The 23528-nt window shown below is 41.8% G+C and overlaps 1 protein-coding gene and 1 long non-coding RNA gene across 3 annotated transcripts in view; one reads left to right on the top strand and one right to left on the bottom strand.

Moving 5' to 3' along the window:
* The first annotated feature begins 3401 nt into the window (after nucleotides 1-3401).
* LOC117777109 lies at nucleotides 3402-23005 on the top strand. The gene is made up of 3 exons (XR_004616557.1): nucleotides 3402-3534; nucleotides 7286-7287; nucleotides 22993-23005. It is a non-coding gene; the product is annotated as an uncharacterized LOC117777109 (long non-coding RNA).
* The window catches only part of tgfb2 (transforming growth factor, beta 2), a 31766-nt gene continuing 12319 nt past the window's right edge, over nucleotides 4082-23528 (bottom strand). Inside the window, exons 2-8 of one of the 2 annotated variants that reach the window (XM_034611642.1) lie at nucleotides 12944-13107; nucleotides 9881-10013; nucleotides 9671-9781; nucleotides 8169-8343; nucleotides 7147-7300; nucleotides 6805-7041; nucleotides 4082-6716 (exon numbers count right to left, since the gene is read on the bottom strand). In XM_034611642.1, coding sequence (XP_034467533.1) covers nucleotides 6883-7041; nucleotides 7147-7300; nucleotides 8169-8343; nucleotides 9671-9781; nucleotides 9881-10013; nucleotides 12944-13107 — 896 coding nt within the window. In that variant the 3' untranslated portion in view covers nucleotides 4082-6716; nucleotides 6805-6882. The remainder of the gene's footprint in view (nucleotides 6717-6804; nucleotides 7042-7146; nucleotides 7301-8168; nucleotides 8344-9670; nucleotides 9782-9880; nucleotides 10014-12943; nucleotides 13108-23528) is intronic. The other variant, XM_034611641.1, reaches the window with a different exon arrangement.

Raw genomic sequence — 23528 nt, 5'->3', positions numbered from 1 at the left:
TAAGATGATGGTGTTTTAGATTGTGCACAAGTATGTAACTGATTCAAACATCATCAGATCATATGAATTATGTGTTTGCTTTCAGAATTTTTTTTTTGACAAAATGAGCCCTGTATTCAAACAAGTGCTTTTGCAATTGTAGAAAAACTAACAAGATCCACGGATGAATGCTAATGTGAGTGGTGAGCTGCTGGATTCTGCCCTCTCGCAGCTGGATTGGATCTTTGAGTCTGAGCTGCTTAGCTGTCAAGATTTCATGATATCAAAGGTTTACACTGATTGTTTGAACTTTAAATGTCAGGTTTAAGTTTTGTGCCTGTGAGACAGTGTGCGTGTGAGAACCCCGTTTTCTCTGTGAAATATTCATCACTTTCCAAGGAATTTTCCCCCAAAATGATAGTGTTTGTGTAGGTTTCCATCCACAGCGTAAGACTGACAAATTCAGATCCACAAATGCACAGATGACGATTTCTTCCTACAAACACCACTTTTGCACAGAAATGCAAGAATATATATTTATTTTTTTGTGCATAAAAACTAGGATGCAAGTCGACTTTTTCACAGCACCCCACATGCCAAAGTGTCTTTGGGGCAAGATGCTGAACTCCAACTCGCCTGGCTGTGCTGACAATGTGTGAGTTTTGTGTGATAGAGAAAGTGTTTTGAGTGGTGATCAAGACTAGAAAAGTGCCACATAAATACAGACCATCTACCATTTAACCTGCTTTTTCTTTGTGGTGTTTGCATGTTCTCCCTCAATGGATTTTGTCCCACAGGCCAATGACACAGAGCTTGGTTAACTGGGGATTTGTCCATGTATCTGTGACTATCTGACAACTTGTCCAGCGTCTATCCTGATCAGTGTCAACTGGGAGAAACCCCAGCCCCCTCGAAGATAAGCTAGTTAGGATAATGGGTGGATGGACTATTTTTACTTCATGGAGTGGCCATGTCTTATTTGTTTTTTCTGTCATCCAAAACCAGACATTTCCATTTTGTTTATTCTTACTCTCCCTGTTTTCTTCTCTTTTAAATTTTCAGGCCACTTCATTTCAAAGCGTTTTGTGTTCAGGCTCAATACAATAAAGTGAACTTGACTTATACGCCAGACAGACAGGCAGGCAGGCAGTCTGGCGCTGGAGGGATTGAATGTCCGGGGCTCCAGGGCAGCCTTCCTGCCTTTTTCTCTTTTGTGATATCTCCAAGATGCCTGTCAAACTTTAGAGGAAGGCAGCATTGAGGAAAGAAAGAAGGGGGGGGGGGAAACTCACTTTGTACTGAGGTTGTCAGCAATACTTCTTTGTGCCCCCCTTTCTGAAGGAAACACAAAGAGAGTCACTAATCCAGAGCTCAAAGAGCGCTAGCCTTCCTGTGTAATTACAGAAGCAACACAATACTCTGTCCTATGAGCTATTACTGCTGCCACACGAGACGCAGGGCGAGCAGAGCCAGAGGTGGGGCGGGCAGGCACAATGGACCAGACCGAGATGGTATCAAGTTCGGTCAAATTACTATTAAAGGAATGCCTTGGCATCCAAACACACAAACACACTGGCTCACACACATTGTGTAGTTAGACATGAACTTTCTATCCTCAGCCCAATCTCTGAGATTCTTCTCTCTGCTGATGGAAGCCAGTGCATTGCTGAGTGCTGATGTCACAGTCACCTCTCTCTAATTTTGTGTTATTTTGTGCCGGCAGCTGCAGCTGAGTAACCAAAATCTCCAAATTGCTTTTCTCTCCAGGGACAGTGAGCCCTTTCACCCTGGAAATCTGTGCTCGCCCTGTTGCACAGTCACAGGCCTTTCACAGGAGCTGCCTGCTGCATGGCCGAGGACAGAGGGCCCTTTTCAGCTGCTGTGCAACATCCAGCAGGGCTTCAACGCAACCTCTCACATCACAGTTGTGGTGGCTGTATGTGCAAGTCAGATATTGCCGCAGGAATCTGATTAGATTCAAGGTTGGAGCCAAAGACAATCATTTAGACTCCATGTTCCAGCTCTTCTGTGGCAGCTTGACTCCGTCTGCAAGAAAACTTCACACCTCTGCGCCACAGATGTGAAATTTGAGTTTGGGACATCAACAGTGAGCTGAGGGACATTTGAGGTGATGTTTGAGGACACAATAAAATCAGGGAATGTGTTTCACAGTAAGGTAAACCATAACAACACACCACATTACTAGCTGCTCAAGAGAAGTAGATCCTCACGCTGTAGATATATCTAATTCAAATCTGATGATACTGCATATGACAATGTATATCCCTGTCCAACCCAGGACAGATTTGCTCTGCTCAACATGATCACCATTAACCAGGATGATGAAACACCCCAGTCGAGATGCTGAGTTATAATTCGTGGTGGTCCAGATTATGATTGGGAACCAGTGCCAAGCTCTCCTCTGGTCTTCTCCCCTGGACAGGAACCACACAGAGCTGGAACCACACGCTCTTTATTTATCATTGGTCAGCCATGCAGGCGAAATCCCTCATACAGAGCGTGGTGGAAAGCCTCATTCCAGAGCTGACACAACCTTACTGCTCCCACTACCATTTCTCTGGATGCCACAAATCCCATCTCTCTCATACTCTCAGCATCATGGTGTAGCCAGGGATTATGTTTTGTAAAATCTATAAAACTGGTATAAGTGGTGTCACTCTCACACAGGTGAAGGAGCAGAGTTGTGGTTTCAGAAGGGGTGGGCACACAAACCAGTGTCAAGATTTTGTAGTTCTTCAAATTATATGATGTTCCAGAAAATTAATAAACTTTTAAAACTTTTTAAACAGCCAAAAACCGTACAAGTACAATATTCCAATACAGTATTGCACAATATTCACATTGCTGTATCTGTATTATTTACATCTATCAGTTATCATACACAAACTCTTGATTCTCTGAGGTGATTGATTCTATGTGTGCTACATAGATAATAAATCCTTGAAGGTAAAAAACAAAATCCGATGTAATAGTTATAGATTCAGTGCCTGTGCAGCATATAAACATATACATGTGTGCTGCAGCAGTCTGATTAAACATCACTTCAACAACAGAGAAAACACACAGAACACTGAGTTCCCTTGAAACTTAAATAATTTATTTACCAATGAAACACCACAACAATACTGTGTTACAATACAGCATAGTGGATCACAATAACATCATCATTATCATCATTAAAACAACAACAAATACACATAAAAAATTACAGCTCTATCGTGACAGAGTTGGTGCCTAGCCTTCTTTCCTGCTACTCAGTAAGTCCACTGGCACTAAACACGGCCAGGGTCAGGACACCTACATTAACACTTCTTATTTGATAAGGGGGGAAGGGAGGGCAGACTAAATAGGAAAAACTAGATTTTTTAAAATAGGAAAAATTAAAACAGCATCAGTGCAATGGTTTATTTTTTAATTAAAGAAACAAAAAATAATGACTGACCGACAGCTCTTGCAGTGTAGAGGGTGAAATCAAAGTTTTCTTTTGGCAAGACAACACACTGATGACACTACCAAACATTACTAGAGTGACAGGTGGCAGGATCGTATCATTAAATAGTTCATTTTGATTCATTAAATAATCCCCCCTTCACAAGTCCCCCTCACCACGACACTTCCTTGTCACTGCTTTGCACTGTTAATGTATCCTGGACTTAGCCCAGCCCAAGATTGTAGTGATTGGTCGGAGAAATAAAAACAAGCCAGAGATTTATTTGCCCCTATAGCAGAATGATAATGGCTGCAGCCAGATCGTTCTCCAGAGATGTGGAGACAGGTCTGAACATGCCACAACTTTTTACTTGACATTCAAACTATTGTTTGAACATGGGTCACATTTAGATATTGAGTCTGAAATGATCAGTTGGCAGTACCTTGTACATTTTGAAATACCAAATGTTTGAAAGTAAAAGGTAAAGGTGCAACTGTTTGTTAACTTGTTTGCTGACTGACACAGGTGTTATGAATGGATTGTGATACCACAAATATTACATACTGTAAAATTAGGTGAGTTGCTTCGAACATATTACTGGAATTATTACCCTGCACGCCTGCATAGCCAGAAGCAGGGGATTGTTTTTTTACCCCTGTGTGTGTGTGCGCGTGTGTTTATACTAATTTTAGGACCTTTTCCAGCATAATCACTGACCTAGTCAGGACCAGCAGACCTCATTGGGACCAAGGCCCAGCCCTAATGAGGCTAAGTGTTATTTCTGAGGTCTTGGTTAAGGGTAGGGATAAGGTTTTGGTTAGGCTGTCCACCATGAATGGAAGTCAATGGAAAGTCGTAATAAGGATAGCTGCGCAAACCTCTATGTGTGTGTGTGTGTGTGTTTGTGTGTGTGTGTGTACAATATAACCAAAACACACATGGACGGATTTTTTCAAAACTTGGTGGTTATGTTACATGGGAGGTTACCTCCAAAGGTTAAACTTTTGCAGACCATCAGTCGAAATTTAAGATTAACGAAAATAAAAATAAGAGACAATCCAAAGCTTATATGGATCAAAAGATTATTCCGTCATCTTGATGTCACATGACAAGTGATGTCATGAGAAGTCAGAAAATTACTTAATGCAGCTCAAAAATGCATCTTTCCGAGTAGTTCTGCATCCGAAGGAAAAATAGACACGACCAAAAGTTTACATCGATCAAAAAATAAATAATGATCATTGGGTAGGAATGACATCATCATCCCTATGAAGTCCGAAAATGACACCATATAGTGTGGCAATTGTTTTTGTAACCAATAACTTTAGCAAGATGATCTGCGTCTTATTCAGATTTGCCAATCATTCATCAACATATGGTATAAATGACAATCCCACCTATTCTTTCATTTTCACTTATTAGGTTTTTATAAGCATCTTAAACATAATGGAATGGGAAGATGTTGAAAACGATGGATACAAAACAAAGACAAACACAGAGATGAGAATGTGGTGTGACTGCAGATGGTGAATTGGGGGAGAGGGGGGTGAAGTGGTGGGTGGTTGTTGGGGTGGGGCAATGTCTTTTTCAGGACAAATAGACGCTTATTATTTATACTTCCAGTGTTAGCCTTACTCTCGTGTCTCGGTGTGACAAGTTTCTGAGGTGGTGCATGTTGACAGGGCCTTCAGAATGCCAAAGGATATACCAGTACAAAAGCCCTGTCCGTGTAACTGCATGTATGTATGTATGTATGTATGTATGTATGTATGTATGTATGTATGTATGTATGTATGTATGTATGTATGTTGTCACATTTAGTCCATGCCTTTGATACCACTGCAAAATCTAAAGATTATATCCTAAAATTTGTTTATTAAAGAATTAGGAAATATGTATTTTAACAGCTGAAAAAAAGAAACCCTGCATGTAAATAAGGACAGGCCTTCCTTTGAATGACCCAATACGTGAATTTCTTTTCGGTTTAGTTTGGCTGATGACTATGCTTTGTATCAACTAGTTCATCATACCATCAACTGGTTCCCATTCCATTTAATCGGGTTTAGAAATACCGCGGTTGCTAGAAGGATATATTTCAACAATAAATCTGAACCCCTGTTATACTTAATGAAAAGCTCCTCATGTCATATGTAATTTTATTTAACTTGCTGTAGAATAAATATTGATTGTTTGATTTGTTTGGTCTCATAAAAAAATTATCCCAAATTCACTAATATCCTCTTTGGAATTGTTCTAAAGAAAGTTCCTAAAAAACCCTACATCAGATTCACGACGTGTCTTTAAACTGCAGAATTGTTCTCACTTGTTCTTACATTGATGAATCCCACTGTCCTCATAAGTTGAAAGCATGAACCAGTTATTCCTATAAGCTGAGGTAAACGGCGAGAAATCACAGAAATATAAAGGGAAATTTAAGGAGTCAAGAATGCCTAAATGAAAATCTAAAGATGTTGGCGCATCGGACGTTAAAAGACGGTTATGTTTTATAGCGTCGGCAATGGATATAAAATAAAGCTAAATGAGACGCATACACACATACATACATGCAGTAAAAGCTCTATTGGGAGAAAGTGGCAAAGCTGATGACGTAAAAAAAAGTGATTTGATCTCAAATCCGAACTTAAAAGAAATATTGTCAAACACAGAAAAGAGAAGGGGGAAAGGAAAAGGTAAGGGGAGGGGGACAGGATGTCCAGAGTTATCTGAGCTGGACGAGCGCTTGGGGACCATCACTGGAAACACAGCACTCGCGGGCGTACCGTCAGTTGAGCATCTGGACTAGAGCGTGGATACCTGCATAATTGGGTTTGAAAAATAAATTTCTTCTTATGAACGGTTGGTTGGAAAGAGGCCCAATGAAATTGAGACTTGTGCAGCACTGAATGGCTGCTCTGGCTCTCCTCCAGGAGGGGGTTTGTTGGGTGTAAAAAAGCTGCATGTTGATGTTGGATAGCCAACAGCTCTTGACGATTGGACAGCCAAACATTACACTACAACCTGCTGCCTCGACCTGGACTCAGCCCGACCTGCTTAGGCATTGTGAACCTATGCCACCGACATAGTCCAGCGCAACTCTGTTTATTTCAGCCTTAAAGCATTGGTATCAAAGTCAGGTTTCTGGAGAAGCACTGATCATGTGTGTTGTGTACTCAATGAAGTACCACTGACTTGTTCTGTAATTCACACCCTTCCTGACTTTGCCTCTGTGTAAACACTGTACAGTAGAGTCATGGCTTGACTGTGTGTATGTCCTGTGTGTGTTTGTTTGTTTGTTTGTGTGTGTGTGTGTGTGTGTGTGTGTGTGTGTGTGTGTGTGTGTGTGTGTGTGTGTGTGTGTGTGTGTGTGTGTGTGTGTGTGTGTGTGTGTGTGTGTGTGTGTGTGTGTGTGATGAGGCAGGGGGGATAGTGTTGATGCTGGCCTGTTTGGGTTTCTAGCTGCACTTGCAGGACTTGACCTTCATATTAGAGAGCTGTTCTATTTTGGGGGTCTTGCCGATGTAGTAGAGGATGGTGAGGGGCTCCAGGTCCTGGGAGACGCAGCAGGGCGATGCTGAAGCTTCAGGGTTGATGGTGTTATAAAGGCCTAATACCTAGAGCAGAAAGATTACCATCAGGAATATAGTACTACAAGTTTACATTCAAGTTACTAACTGATCCCACAGACTGATACCTTGACCCTATCCCCCATACACTACCTTTGAATGCTGCGTGTCAGCACTCCATAGATATGGACATGCCCCGGCACAGAAGTTGGCCTCATATCCCTTTGGCTCATGGATCCACCTCCAGCCCAGGTCCTTCTTAAAATCGATGTAGAGTGAGCGCAAGCAGCAGTTGTCCTGCACATTTCTACAAAGAGATGCAGCAGGGAGTTTAGTCATGGTGACGAGTTCCTGTTTATACAAATAGTTTGTACATACAAAAACTTTCTTTTGTATGTGCGGTCATCATTTCTATCAGTATAAATCACTGTAGTCAAGGTTACTCCTGCTTTTTGAATTTTCCATATCTGTTAAAGGAGACATATTGTGCTTTTTTCAGTTTTTCCCTTTTCCTCTAGTGTGTTATGAAGGTTTTTGTGTATGTAAAAGTTCTGTGGTGAAGGGAGCTCCTCTCCCACACAGAAAACACTTCTCCAGAGGCTCCTGCGATGCCTTGTCAGTGGCCTGGCTGATACCACTGTGGAGTCATGATGTCATGTCATAAATCTTGAAAATGGACACCTAGCCATGCCCCCTAACAAAGCCGAGTAAAGCGAGAGCACAAGACGACATTTCCTATAAACAGTGGAAGTGGTTGTCCAATCACAACAGTGGGTGCCAGTCGGTTCAACCAGAGCCGACTGGGCCTTTTAGGGAGGGGGGCCTCTAAGAGACAGGGGCTAAAATCAATGGTTTCAGACAGAGGCTAAAAGGGGAGCTGCAGCAATGGACAGTATGTGCGAAATTATGCATTTTCTGAACAGTCCATGTAAACTTTTAAACAAGTCATAATCTAAATTTAAACTATGAACCTAAATATATGAGCAGAATGTGTCTCATTGAAATTTTAAAAACACTACATTATGCACAACATGCACTGTCTCCTGACACACACTGTGACATAGACCAGGACTGCAGTCAAATGTGACTCTGTCAGTTGTGTGTTGTTTCTGTTCAGAAAGGTGATTGTGTGTGTTTGTGTGTAATGACACTAAGAGTAAGTCCCAGGTTATTACTTGGAGCAGTAGGCGGCATCCAGGGCCCTCTTGGATCTATGGTTCTTGTGCCGGGACTGGGACTCCAGCCGGTATGAAGGGAGAAGCATGAGGAGAAGGTGTGGAGCCCGGGCACTGTGCCGCCGCTTCTTAAATACCTTTAGGTCACCGCCATGAATGAAGCTGTCGTCAATACCTGCAAATATACAGAGTTATCAATGAGCTGCATCTCACTGCATACAAGGACATGTGTTAATCAACAGATCAAAATATCCGATTTAAATGAATCAAGGAAGTGTGTGGTAAAAGTATCTCAATGAAGAAATGAATGGATGAAATAGACCATGTTGAAGATCTAGTCCCAGTAGATCTGTGTGTTTCAAAAACCTAAATAAAAAATGTATTCATAAATTATACAACTTACAATATTCAAAATGTTTTTTAACAAATCCCATGTGCAGATGTAAACCAACAATTCATGCCTCCTACTAAATTGTGCATAGCGTTAGTTCTGGCAGGTCACAAAGTCAAGCTCAGCTACAATCAAGAACGTCAGCTGACAGCAGCAGATTTCCATGCATTCAATTGGCAAAGCTCATATTGTGCACTTGCTCCACTCTTCCTGGTTCCACTGCAAGCCACTTCACAACCCTCCTCCACCCCAGCACCTCCTTTTCATACTGAATCTGACATAATCAGCGTTGTGTGTTTTCATTGATGCCTGGTCTGTTTTGTCTTTTGGCTGCTGCTCTCCCTGCCTGAATTTCCTTGAAGGCTAATGGCAGGGTAGAGAGGTGTGCTGTCCCTACCTTAGACTTTCCTACCTATGCATGTGGAAGGGCAGGTAGGTCTCAAAATAGAGCCATACCATCAAATATACCTTATTGCAATTATTAAAATCAAACACATTTTCACAGAAGTGATACTGAAGTATATGCCAGAATCAGAAAATAGAACTCTGCAGGAAAATTGCTTTGTTGTAATTATAACCCTAATAATTAGAAAAAGAAAAACTACTATAAATAGTAACAATATTGAAAAAAGGACCTTACTTTCTTGCTGTTGTGTAGAGCAATACATTAACTAGAAGATGTTGCTTGTGATTGCCAGTTTATGGAGATTGGAGGGCCAATAACAACCAAGCTGGTGTGTGATAACTCTGTGGAAATATAGTATGGACATAAGACCACAGCTAACTTGTCAATGTCTGGGCAGCTGCAGAATATGGCTACGGGTTATCGCCCTCAACCACACACAAACCCAACTTTCCATATCCAGTCCAACCAATGAGTGATAAGTGTTATCTATAGATATAAGATCTTTACCCCTCACTGCTGTTAAAATCAAATATAGATGTTACCTAGCCATAGCAGGACAGGATAGGATAGGAAATTTAGACAGGACATTCTAATGCATTGCTGGCTTTGGTCTATCGATAGGATTCCTTGATAATAACAAAACATAGAATAACACCAGCGTTATTAGACTTGGACAACAATTTACAATTATTTGAATCATATAACCTGCAAACCGTGCCTCCAATTCTTCACTCTTGTTGGGAATAATGTAGTTATTTGACGGCACAAATGTGCAGCAGGGGCAGTGCAGGCTGATCTTGAATCCACTGTTTCTGTCTTTAGAGAAAAAAAGGTCACGATGAAATTATGTCAGAATGTGACATGTGAGGTACGTGATGAGGACGAGCGACAGTGATGAAGGAAATATGCACTCACCTCTGTGGTTCAGCCATTCACTCACTGCCTCTGTGACGTCAAAGGACAGCCACTCTCCCTCTGTTTGCGTCCGCACCACCTTGCTGTCAATATACCGCTGTGTTGGGGAAGTCAGATCTTTGTGTCCTAAAATCTGCGGGGCAAACCAGAAGTGTAATAGGTCAACGTTGTGGCACAGACAATCTTAAATTCTTTAAATTAGTACACCTAAACTTCACTTGGACAGTTGAGAATGATGCCACACAATCAGGTGCGACAAATGTAGAAACTCTTTAATAGGTCTTAGTGGATAAGGAGAACTTGTGAGTGGAAGGATATGCAGGATATCTAGCCCTCCTGTTTCTTGGCATTCATGCTCCACATAGTTCATTATTTACCTCCATGTTCACCTCTAACCGCTGAACTTTGGTTTCCAGCACTGCAGTACTATGTAGAAATTTGTGGTAGTCATCTATGGAAAAGGGAGGGGGGTATCTTCTCGCTAATTAGCTTTGGCTAAGGACAACATATCCAGTCACTGGAGCAACAGCACTGGGAAGCCTAACATTGGTGAGATGGATATTATTATTATGATGTCATTATTGAGAGAAGAAAATGACTAGTGGAGCAGATAGGATGAGAACAAAAAGGCCATAGATGCAGCTAAATGTTACTAAATATGCAACATGTTCTCAAACGAGAACAGGAGAAAGCTCAAACTCTCAGTTGATATTGAGCAAATAACACAATTTGACAAGACAAAAAAAACCTCCATGCAGAACTTACCTTTTTATGTTAGAACTGGGCTGAAAACATTCAAACTATACTGTAATTTTGTGCACTGGTGCTACAACCTCCCCCCCCTGAGGCTGTAGATCAACAAAGCCTCATGTGGTTCCTTCTCTCTGAGGTCCCTCTTATGCCCCCCCCCCCCCCCCCCCCCCCCCCCCCTCATATGCTTGCTCTTACTATCCTTGCACACCTCCCAAGTTTTTTATCTTGGCATGCACAGCACAACATGAGCTGGAGGCAAAAGTCTGTTAACTGCTCTGTCTCTACAAAAATCTCTATGACCCCCTCATTAATGAGGCAGCATAGGGATTCCCAGATGGCTCCTGGAGGGAGACTACAGAGACTGTTGGTAAAGATGAGGCATTCTTCAGGAAACTATGGAAAAACTTCTGTGACCACAGAAGTGTGCACAAGTCTGGGGTGTTCCTGGAAGAAACAAGCCGGTGCCAAAACTATTCTGTGTTTCTTCCTTTTTGCCTTTTTCTGGTGGTGTGGTTGTATTATTCTGGCCAGTCACCATGCCTCAAGTGAGAAAGGCGAGAGCACCACAGTTGGCCTGCACAATAATCAATCAGTCAAGCGTAACTGCAGCTTCAATCAATGCCATACCAACAGGCAGTATTTTAGAACGAGCAAACAGACTTCACCAGATCAACCACGGTGGTTAGAAATGCTACTGTCTCTTCTCAATATTTGTATTTTCAGGTTCTTTTGGAACTTTGTCTGTGTTGCTGATTTTGTTAATGTGAATTATTGTCATCCAACATCCAGCCATGCCTGAAATATCACCATGCTCCTCCTGCTTTGCTCAGCCTGCCCTACTTTGTTCCTGGCTCTTCTGTTTGGATCCTTGTTTCGTGGCCTGTCAGTTGATCACTGGGAACTGAACTGGAACACTTTTAGATTCCCAGCCTGCTTCTCACATTTTCACTATCATTACCACTATTTTTAATATGAATACTTTAAACTGCTTCTGTGTCTGAGTCTTGGTTTCAGCACATACTCTCCAGCCCAACACCTGTAGCCTAACTGTCAACTGCCTGTTCCCGGCTCACAGTTGCAAAGCTTGTCAGGGCTAAACAGTGCAACCGTGTCACTGGGAAAAAGCTGCCTCATCTCACTTCTCCCCCCCACTGCACCAGCATGTACCATGCTCACCCATAAAATCATTGAGCTGGAAAAAATAATCTATCAACTTCATGAAAGACAAGAGGATGGATTGTTGACACTTGCAAAGCATCACTTAGATGTAATGAGCCCCTTAGTGACACAAACCTGCTTGAAAATAACAGCACCATGGATCTGGATATATGCCATTGGCTAAACGAGGGTGTAAGACTTAAGACCTCCTCAACAACTCTGAGCTATGGAAAGACATTTTCTGGGATGAGGGAAGAATCAGAAAGCCGACCCCCAGATGCCTCAAACCAAATCCCCTGCCCAGTTCAACTAAGACAATACCACTGATCCTTTCCAGCCCTCTCTTTCCTCCTTGCCTGTCAGGGATATCTCACACTAGCTCAGGATGCAGACAAAAAGGCATCGACAAGCTGTTACAATGTGGCACCAAAAGTTCGTGAAAAGCAAGGAACACCTCCCGGCAGTCAGCATTCCAGGGCATGTTCACATCTAGGTCCTACCCACGCCACCCCCCACCCTGTCTCATGCCTCCCTCTGATTTCTGGGTATGGACCCACCACTGCTGATGTGGCACTCCCCGCACACCAAGAAGCAGCCCCAATGTCTGCCATTCCTTTCTTTACCAGAATAAGGAAGAAGAAAGTGTTCTCAAAGCTCTTTGTCATACACAAGTGATTTTGTTTCACCTGAAAACCTTTTTATCAGCTCACCCAGACCATGTGGTCTTGGTTGTGGGCTAGGTGTTATTTTCAAAAAGACCTTTAAGTGTGTTCAGTTATACGTTTAGATGATCTCTCTTGTTTTGAGACCCTTTTCTTTAAAGTACAATTCACTTAAGATAGCATTGCTCCTCTTTACTGTTCACTTAAATCCAATTCTCCTCCTGTATTGCTTTGGATTACTGAAATTATCCATTGTATGACAATGGAGTAAAGGAAGTCTGAGAGACAGCGAAAGAAATCGAAACTCTGTGCACTACAAGCATATGGATGTTTTTTATGACATTCTTATAACAGTAAAGTAAAGGATGCAAGAGAAAGATATATTTCAACACTCAGCACCCTCTGCCCCCTAAATGCAGACTGTGAAATGTTTTTTTTAAACTTTTTTATTTGTATGATTCAGGACATGGGATCGAACAGGTGTCTGTACCTGGTAGAGCTCGATGCGCTGCTCAGACACTCGGGCCACAGGGTTTTGAAGACGGAAGATCCTGAGCTCAGCCTTCACCAGGTTGGACGCATTCTTCTCCATAGAGGATACATCAAATGTCAGCCGTCTGAAGTAAGGGTTGAAGTGAGTCGCAGAGATGACATCTACAAAAAAGGAGAGAGAATGGGTGACTGAGTGTAGGTGTGTATGCATGGAGGTGTAAAGGGTTTAAGATACTTTGATACCGAAGCATTTATTTGATGAGGTTAGTCTGTGGGGTTTGATTAAATATGGGATCATTCTGTGTCAAATCAGTTTGGACTGACTATAGCTAATAGGGATTTCAAATCGGTCCCATATCATTTTAAAGCTCTTTTCCAGCTGCATATTATCTAAACAGTATGTTAGTGTGCTCAAATACAACATGGGTTCAATCATACCTTTTAAGCTGAATGTTAATTCAATTTATTGAAAAATGCCTAAATATAGTTAAATTAGCAAGTTAGTTGAGGTGGGAATTAACAAAATTCTCTATACCTTTGACCACCAAATTCTAATACGTTAAAATACAGGAGTCCCAGAGCACATTTATACCAAATTTGAAGAGATTTCCTCAAGGAGTTCTTGAGTAATTGTGTTCACAAGAATGGCACAGACGGACAATCTGAAAACCTAATGCCTCTGGCCAATGGCTTTTGATAGCACAGAGTCACGAAAACCAAATCAGAAGAACCCTGACCCCCATAACCAAATAACATACTCCCTCAGTACCACAGCAGCCTTGCACAGTAGCAGCAGCACAATCCCCCTCACAGAGTACTTCGAAACATGGGTTTGGAAACGTTTGACAGATGCTTACACAGGACCGTGGTGACACCAGCAGCACTGACAGCCATATGTGTTGCCATTTCTGACAGATGCTGCAGAACACACACATGTACAGTGCAGCACTGGAAACCATGTGTGCAGTGCATGAGCGCTTGACAGTCTCCCCAAGCACTGTGAGTTAGGAGGCCAGGGGGTCTGAAATAGATGGCTGTAATGTAAGGCAGACGCCTGGGATTAACAATACACAGTGAGTTTATTTACACAAAGTAGACAACCACAGCAACAGACATGGACTGGGAACAGCTGACACACACACACACACACACACACACACACACACACACAATCACACACACACACACACACACACACACACACACACACACACACACACACACACACACACACACACACACACAGAGAGAGAAAAGAGAGAGGTTCACTAAACTATTTTTCAACATAGTTAAATAAGGAACCTTGATTAAAGAAAATTGAACATGGACATTTGTTGCTGGTAATAATGTTTCAGTAAATGCGTAAATCTATGGAAAGCAGACAAAACACACACACACATACAGACACACACAAAGATTAATATACAACATTTTAGAAATCTATTAAATCATCATCCACATTGTCAAAGAAAGTTTACTAACTTGACTCTAATCACTCCTCATTACTGAGAGTGGACTGCAGGACTGGAACCAGTATCTACTATACAGGAAGATGGCTGTGAGAGTGCATCTTTCTCTGTAGTTCCTGCAGATCTGACAAATGACCAGTAAAAAACCTATTGACAGTATATTTCAGCTGTATTTGACTATATCGGACTGAGTTGTCCAAATTTGAGCAAGATAGTGGTGAGTATTACAAGACAATGGATGTTAAAAGACCCTTACTCTGATAGCAGCAATATCGCTGCACCAACAAACAAATGTAGTTGCTTAAATGGTCTGTATTTACTGTATATAGAGCTTTTCTAGTTTTGATGACCACTCAAAGCACTTAAGAGTACAGTTTTTTTAGCTATTCACCCATTCACACACACATTCATACTTCACACTTTTTTCCTATAATGTTTTTCTGCAGCCTTCCCCATCTGCAAGATACTGAACTTCATAGAATATAGGGACCGAACAGCCGACCTTCTGGTTAGAGGACCACCGCTCTACCCCCTCAGCCACAGCCGCCCTATTTATCCATTTACAAATGTAGGCTACACGGATGGAACAGTGAGATCGCAAGGAGAGCTGGAACAGTCACTCCTGTCTCTGGATGGAGAGACCACCTGCACAACACAATGGAAAATAATCAATAGTCAAATTGATTGTGAATGGATTGGTGGAGACAGCCAAAGAAATGCAAATGAATCTGGAGCATTCACTAGGTGGGCATTCTGAGATTGACTGGATTGAGTCGAAGACTGCTAAGGTGGAACCAGCAAGTTGGTTAAGGTCAATAAATGTTATGACTTTATGCATAAAGGAACAATTTCATGCTTCTTTAACCAATAAGTGTTTCCACTGTAAAATGGATGAACGGAGAGTAACCGTAGCAACACAATTACAGAGTATTACAGAGTAGACATCCTGAGCTGATATCTGGTGACAGTTTCTCTTTTCATCACCTGTCTGTTCTCTATGTCATCCACTTGTTTTCATGTGCTCTGACCAATCCAGTGAGAATTCTTGATGAGAAAAACGTACATCCTGGGCGGATTTGGAGTATGTGTGTAAGTGAGTAGAAGGTGGAAACACACAACAGAGAGCAGGCAGTAGAAAAATGAAGTCTCCAGAGGAATTTACTGTCTGATTCAGCCACTGGCTGTTTGCTCAGCCAACAGTCAGGATTCTCACAGCCACCTGTGAAAAACCTCTGCTGCCGTGGTGCCTCCGTTTCTATCATCTTATCAATAGCCACACTTTATATCGTTGTGTATGTATATTTTTAAAACAGTGATTTGCATCAACTTACCTATCCAAACATACATTCGGCGACTAGCACCTGTCTAATAAGGGCTCACACTGGACCACAGTCTCACATAAACACAATTTAAAGTATTTAGTTCACCTAATGTGATCCGATGTTGTTTCTGAAACTTTGGCCCATTTTTCCAAAACTCTAAACAAAACAGGACAAACACAAAATGTGGAAATTAAGCATAGCGTTAGTTCAGGCAGGTTAAGAAGTCAAGCTCAGCCACAATCCAGCATAAAAACTGACAGCAGCAGATCTCCATGCCAGCACAAACCAACTGATGGCTCCGCTGGTTCCCTCCTATGTTATTTAAGCTGCTTTAGCTGCCTAATTTTCCTGCTTCCACTGCAAGCCGCTTTGTAAGCTTTCCCACATGAGAGTGGGTATGCATTTAAATTTACGTATTTGGTCGCCATGTCAACCTTGTCCTTAATGAAGATCCTTGTCAGATCCTTAGCAGTTCAACAGATTGATTCGCAGTATCATTCATGCGCTGCAGCTCTCGCAAGTAAAAGTGCTTATACTCCCAGCATCAGTGAATGGCCAGTGCCCAAGCTCCTGCAAGTCTTTTTGAAAACAGGTTCTCTTGAGCAACTTACTGCTTTTTACTGGACAACGTCCAAGCCTGAGCAGGACTGACACTCACCCAGATGGGAGAGGACGCTGGCGTGTTATGTCATCGCTTCTCGTTGCAAAACTTGCTAGCGTTTTTGTGTAATTTGTGCTTTTTACTGCAAGTATGGATCAGACTGTCTCTGCCACTTCTTATCTTGCCTCAACACATTTTCAGCCCCGGTACTGCTAACAGTTAACCAAAGCCAACCTGTCTGACTTCCCTACTTGCGTTCTACGCCAAGCTGTTAGCTTCACCGATCAGTACCGGTGTACTCAGCAAACTGTAATGCTGGAACTGAGCTAGATAGTTAAGTAGTGAAGGGATCAAATTTATGTTTGATCCCATCACACAAGAGAAGGAATGATATAATGGTCATCAAACCCTTCAGTGACTAAATCTACTGTGGGATGAATAGGCAGGTCAACAAGAACCTGTTGCAAACAGCCCAAACCTGATCAAAAACTACTCAGCTACTTCTACTCAGCGTGAATAACTTGATTTAATAATCACACATCAACACGTGTGTGGTGAATCCCTGTGCTACTGATCAGTGGCCAACATTAAACAGCATGCAGTGTGAGGCAGATGAGCCAAGACTAACGATGCTCTTTCTCATTTCCTTCCTGTGCCTCAGCAGAGAAAGTCACACTTACAGCTCCCGGAAGAGCAAGACTGTTTACACACACCGCTGCAGAGCCTCATGAATGAGCCCGCTGTGCTTCAGCACAACAGTGGACGCATTGAGCAGAGGTTCAGGGGAGGGCCACAGTTACGCTGACACATGCTGTGGATGGCAGGCAAACACACACAGTCCTGATGGACATTCACAAAGAGAGCTCAGTGCCTTGGCTGCACTGATCGGATCTGCCTTCGTCTAGAGTGATACCAATATTTTGATACCCAATTCATTTCTTGCTTTACAGAAATTCCTTCTTAATGTCATTGAATGCATCACCTGTGGAAGCCTGGCAGGATTCACAAATTCTCCACTCAAACAGAAAAAGAATGGTTCTGGTGGGTTATCAGCCCAGTTCAGTTCACTCATCCAATTGAAATAACCTTGTGATCAAGTCGGAGATGTATCGTTCGTTGATCATGGCGGAGCCTCTACAATATTGAGACTGGACTGCCTGATAGCTATCAGCAGAACGTTAATGTGCTTCAAAGAAATGTGTTGTCCAGCCATGAGTAACAGGAACCTTTTGAAACCTGTCCACTCAGAGCAGTTTCCAAGAACTAAGTCTATACAGCCTCAACATATGGAATCATACAGGTGGGGATAACAAAGCACACTTTGAGACAGTCTCTCCTCCGAAGCCTTTCAGCTGAACTTGATTTCTCACACGAAAAGCATCAGAAATAGCTCAAAATGTCGCTTGAGAGATAACTTCAAACCCTGCCTGCCTGCACACCTCCACACGTTTGGACCATCACTGTGTGAACCAGGCGTAATTGGCAGTGATTGCCTATTTTGAAAAGCTACAGGAGACACAGCTGTTTGACCGTAAAGGGAGTTTCAGATGTTATAGATGAACTGACAAAGACTATGTTTGTTTTACATACAGAGCAGGCATACAGAGGTGTGAAGAATAAGCCATTCGTAAACCATAGGCCCCAAAAGACCAGTAATCTATGATTCCGTATGAATAGTCTCTCAACACTGATCATTATAAATATCTGTCTAGGAAATTGCCTTGAAATGTAAACTCCATGGTCTTTGTTCTCAAAATGATGAGTGTGCTCATATCTTACAGGGGATACGCCCTGTTGACATATACCCCCACACCATTTCCTCTAGCAACACCTGAACAGCAAATCTACAATCTAATTCTAAGGCTTGAAGAATGGCAATTTAGGAAATGTGCCTGTTTTCTAAGCATGGGGGTGTTCAGATGGATGTCAGTCTGATGGTGTTTAATATATTTTTAACCGGCTATAGAACTGTAATGTAAATGCAAATTTTAATCTACCCACTACGACTTAAATTTCATCCTCAAAAACAAGTTCTCTCTCAGACCGGCGCTCCATGAAATGAGGTCTCCAGATTCTGAGGAAGTCAGAGTGCCACAGTTCGATTGCAGGGTCGGGGACATGCTCTGGAATGTCTAGGGATGTACAAGTCGACACAATGTGTCCACACCCAACCTTGATCTCCTGTCTGTTTTCACTATCTGTGAATCCCCTCTCGCAGTCTCCTGTTGTATCTGGTATTGTCTGAATTAGAGTTCATCACGGTCGAAATGTATGCCCGAATAATCCATCCTCCAAGAAAGTTTGTAAAAGCATCCAGTTTTACTGTTATTTCTCTCTTACTGATTGAAATAGAAGCAATAATCTATTCATGATTTTAGATTATAAATCCATTTATTGTCACGGTGATGGATGACCAACTTGACTCGTTTATAATCAGATTTGCAGTTTGTTACAGTATAATAAGGAGAGCTTGGACTATTTTCACTTTTACAATTATACAATGAGGAAAGTGTGCAGTGAAGTAGCAACCCGCCAATGGCAAGTGCTCTTTTTATTTTATTTGCCAGCATACATTTTCAGTGAGGGACAGGGTAAAAGCAGATATAATCAGCAAGCACCTCTGTACTTTCACTGTAGCCAGACACACTGCACAGACCGGGTGCATGAATAACCTCTTTATGAAGAAATACAGCGAATATAGCTCCCCTAAAAACAAACAAGCCATTCTCTTTAACCTTTGTTTTTGTGACATACTTGCTGTTTCTCTCTGCTCCCTGTCACTAAGCCAGGCTAACCACATCCTGACTCCAGCTCTGGGCTGAACACACAGACAGAAGACTAATATTGATTGTCTCATGGTGGAGGTTTGACATAAATTGCTAAATAAAATTGTTGGTATTTTCTTTGTGCACTTCCTTTATCCAGAGTGGGAAATTGGAAGGGTTGGTTAAGGGTGTGGGATGTAAGCAAATCACCACGACCAGAGCCTGCAGGCAGCAGAATCAGCCCACATTACCACTGATTTATCCAAACCTGACATGAAAATGATCCACCACAACTGGCGCCGCTGTAGTTCTCTCTCACTCTCTCGCCCTCTGCGTGCGTGCGTGTGTGTGTGTGTGTGTGTGTGTGCGCGCATCGCTCTGTCACATTTATGTGAAAGACAGCAGTGAGATGAGTGATGTCACATCCTCCACACAGGCAAACAGACTCACCCACAGTGATATGGATGCCGTTCTTTCATGCAGTCACTCTCCTCTGAGAGAAGCTGATGTCACATGAGAGCTGTCACACAGGGCCGACACCGGGCCCGAATCCTTTAATCAGTCACTTGGTTACTCATCACTCCCATTACCTCACATACCACTGGCAAAACATTAAAGCATGTGCTCACAAAAGACATGTCAAAGACGTACAGAGAGTTCATGAGCGATTGATTTGAGGTTATACTGTATAGTGAGAACATGGACATCAATACATCCAACCATCCATGCTCCAATGTGAGCTCTGAGATTTCATCTTTCTACTTTAGGCCTATAGTTACCAGCATTTTATGGCTTCTGGCCCCTTGAAACAAGGCAAGATGTACCTGTGACCCCCCACCCCTCACCGGCTGCACATGTTCATGTATTATTTCAAAATAAAAGAGATGAATATCTGAAAAGAGTAATATCATTTTGTATAGATCAAATATATTTCTCTCTCTCATTTTGAATGTATCTCTGACTCCAGAGCTAAAGGATCCCGATCTGATACTACGCAACTATATTATTATTATTATTATAACTTGAGTCTGATTCTGCTAGAGCTTTCTCCCCCTTAAAACTGAGTTCTCTTCTGACAGTCGCCAAAGTGTTTGCTCAAATAAAACTGAGTAGGAATTTCATTTTAATGCAGCCTTAGAATGTAGTATTATGTGGCAGGTTTAATCAGATGCATACGTTCAACTGGAAGCATATGTGTCGTGTCAGACAGGTGAATGAAAAACAGTGAAGGTTGCACATATTTCTGGCTCTTTCGAAGAATAAACACTACCATTGGTCATTCAAATTATATTACTGCCTTCAGAAAATGAACAACAAGTCCTGTCTGTGGCTTGACTGGAGACCTTGTCACAGTGATATAATAAACACTACAACAGAAGTCGGCAAGTATGTTTGGCTGCAGGCCAATATTTTTCTTAGCCATTAAATGGGGGGGCAGAACATAATCAGAAGCTGTTTCTAGAAACTAATTTAATTTTCATTTTTTATTGTTTGCATGCTGGACGTTGTGCAGAGTGAAGTTAGAGCACTTTGCATTCATCTTACCTGGATTCATGAATGTAAAAACAGTATCTTATCTGCAGGGAAGATATTTTGTGTCCATTCTTTGTAATCAGTGTTTTTCATAAAATTAAATTGGATTTGCTTTGTTACTGTGTGTGACGCATATATAAGTTTAATAATTTACTTAACTGGTGTTATTTTTTCTTACCACACCTTGCCTGTGAGCTACTTCCGAAGTCTGTTAAGCAAGCAACACATTCTTCAGACTGAAGCTAACAAGTGTTACAGCATCATCATCATAATAATAATAATAATAATAATAATAATAACAATATAGTGTTCTATGAATGTTGTTGCCCTTACAGAGATCAGCACCCAGGACATTTTGTGCCTGTCTGATTTTGTGAAATATTGTGAAAAAATGAAAATGAAAATATTTGTAAGGTAAACTAAACTATACTAAAAGTTACACAGTGTTGGGACACTTGTAATTTCTTTTTCTACTGAACAAAATTTCTAAAGCTCAATGTTCGGAGGTTCAAAGCTCTAATGCTCTTTATATATTCAGGAATCCTTCACATGATGTTGACATGGTACGATATTAGACAGAAAGTACAGTTTGAATATTGAACAAGAAGCAAAATATTCAAAATCTGTCAATCACCTATCTATTTCAAATAATGAAGCTCTGACTGTTTTCCTGACTGAAGGACCTTGGAGCTCATGGGAAGCCTGTGAGAGGCTCCGTCAAACACACACTTCCTTCCTGAGTGGAGAGGGTTGAGAGCGCTGGCTGCTCTCGTCTCCCCTTTGACTGGTGGCTCTGTCAGCAGAAACCACTTTCTTCTCACGCCTCTCGCTATTACCACTATGAGTGCCGGACCTCTGGCATCACTGTGAAAATCTGTTCTACAATGTGAAAATAACATTAGGCTGCACAGCTCATTGGAAAGATGGTATTGGGAGAAAGAAACCTTTGATTAGAGTGGAGTGAAATAATCTCTAATGATCTCTGGGTTCATTTTGAGTAATAAGAATTACAGTCTGCTTTAATCTAGTCTTCATCATTTTGTATTATATCATGGAATGAGAGCAACGGCCCCTGAGTTTTGCCAGTACTCAGCTAAAGTAATATTAATCCAAACAGCAGCTTTAGCTTTATTCACTGCTGATGTATAACACCTTAATACAGGTGTACTATAGTGTATACAAAGTGGTAAAATCAAAGTAGTATTTCAAAGTGGTCATGTATTTTGGGATTTGAGAAAATTCAAGGAGGTCAACTTAATTTAGGCCCAACACCACTAATCGCCAGTCACCTACATGTGAGTGCACAAGTCAAAAGGCAAAGTAAGGGGTGTTATGTTTTTAATAAAGCAATATTTAAGTAGTTATATTGTACTTGGAAAATAACCATGGGTAACAATTTTGATTTTAATAATTTACTGGAGATTTAAATTGCTGGGGTCATAATGACTCCAAGGACAAATTATGTTTTGAGGATAACAGGAGGGTTAAAGTTGAATAATAAAAAATACTTTATTACTACTTTATTTACTATTCTAAAAACATAGTAGTGAGTCCACTGTAATAAATTTGCAGTGAATGTGATCCTCTCCACTTTCTCATGAGGTGCTTCTTGCTCTGTCTCTGCTGATTCCATCCTGCTCCCCCTCCTGCTTTCCCTGTCTATCCACCTCTCTCCTTCTTTGTGCTGTCAACAAAACAGAATTTATAATCTAATGATGATATATATGTTTTTTTTTAACATTACATACCCCCAGGTAACTTGTGTCATACACCTGTTGGGGTGTAGTCTCCAGATACCTTAAGAGGTACCTGTAGCTTTCGCTCAGGAGCAGATGTCATCAGGTGGTACCCAACTATTATTTAGTGTTTCAACCCTTAACACTCTCCAGTTGGTGTGCCGGCAGTGGTGGCCAAATCACTGCCCATCTGCTCCTGGTTTCCAGCTTCCTTCTGTCCGCCTACTCCATATCCAGCAGGAGGGCCGTTCTGCCTCCTACTCCATGCCCCCCTCGTCCATGCACTCCTGAACCATGATTGGTATTTCAAGGCCTTTCTCTCATGTGCCTCTTCGCATCCCTCCCTCCTATTGTTCTAGTTGAATAGTGGATTGCTGCGGGTGCAATAAATGTACTGTTAATATACCATAAAGCCCAACTCTATCAGAAAAAGAGTACTTCAACTGCCAATCCCAGTTAACATTGGGCGAGAGGCGGGGTCCACCCTGAACAGGTCGCCAGCCTATCACGGGGCCACGAGACAAATGACCATACATACTTAAAAAGTTAAAAATCTCATTCAGTAAGAGCTCTATATACACTGAGCCAACACACGTCTTTCCTGGTAATCTGTGACACTAGTGTTTTATTACCCGGTGGGTAAATTTCCACACCATGATATCCCTATCAGGGAGTTGAAGGTCACTATAGTCTTGGCCTGGCCTGAGCAGGACACGCGCAGTGGGTAAACATCTGACCCTGATGACAGGAAGAAATAATCGGAGCTAAAACTGTTTCATTTGAAGGCAACTCACAGGGATTTAAGCAGCTTCAACACCTCAGCTCTTATTACTAATTCTTGGCCATGAAAGGTTTTTTTTATCGTCTCCATTTTATTTTCCAAACCTCAGTTCTCTTTCATGACCTGAACAGGTGGCATCCACATTATTCAGCTCTCCCCGTAAGCTAAACAATAACAGATTCAGAGTGTGGGAATACATAAATGAAAACATTTGCTGTGAAATAATTACGCTGTGATCCCGAGCTGTTAGGAATTCAGCTGTGACTGCTTTTGCAGATGTGTTGGCATGAAGAAATCCACATGTGCACATGTGTCTCCTGAGCACTGGTAGTGAGTTCTGGCACAGACATCATCATTATCTTTCACTCTCTCACTC

This window comes from Hippoglossus hippoglossus, chromosome 16, assembly GCF_009819705.1.
Source record: "Hippoglossus hippoglossus isolate fHipHip1 chromosome 16, fHipHip1.pri, whole genome shotgun sequence".
NCBI lineage: Eukaryota > Metazoa > Chordata > Actinopteri > Pleuronectiformes > Pleuronectidae > Hippoglossus > Hippoglossus hippoglossus.
This window is presented reverse-complemented; position numbering and strand designations above follow the sequence as displayed.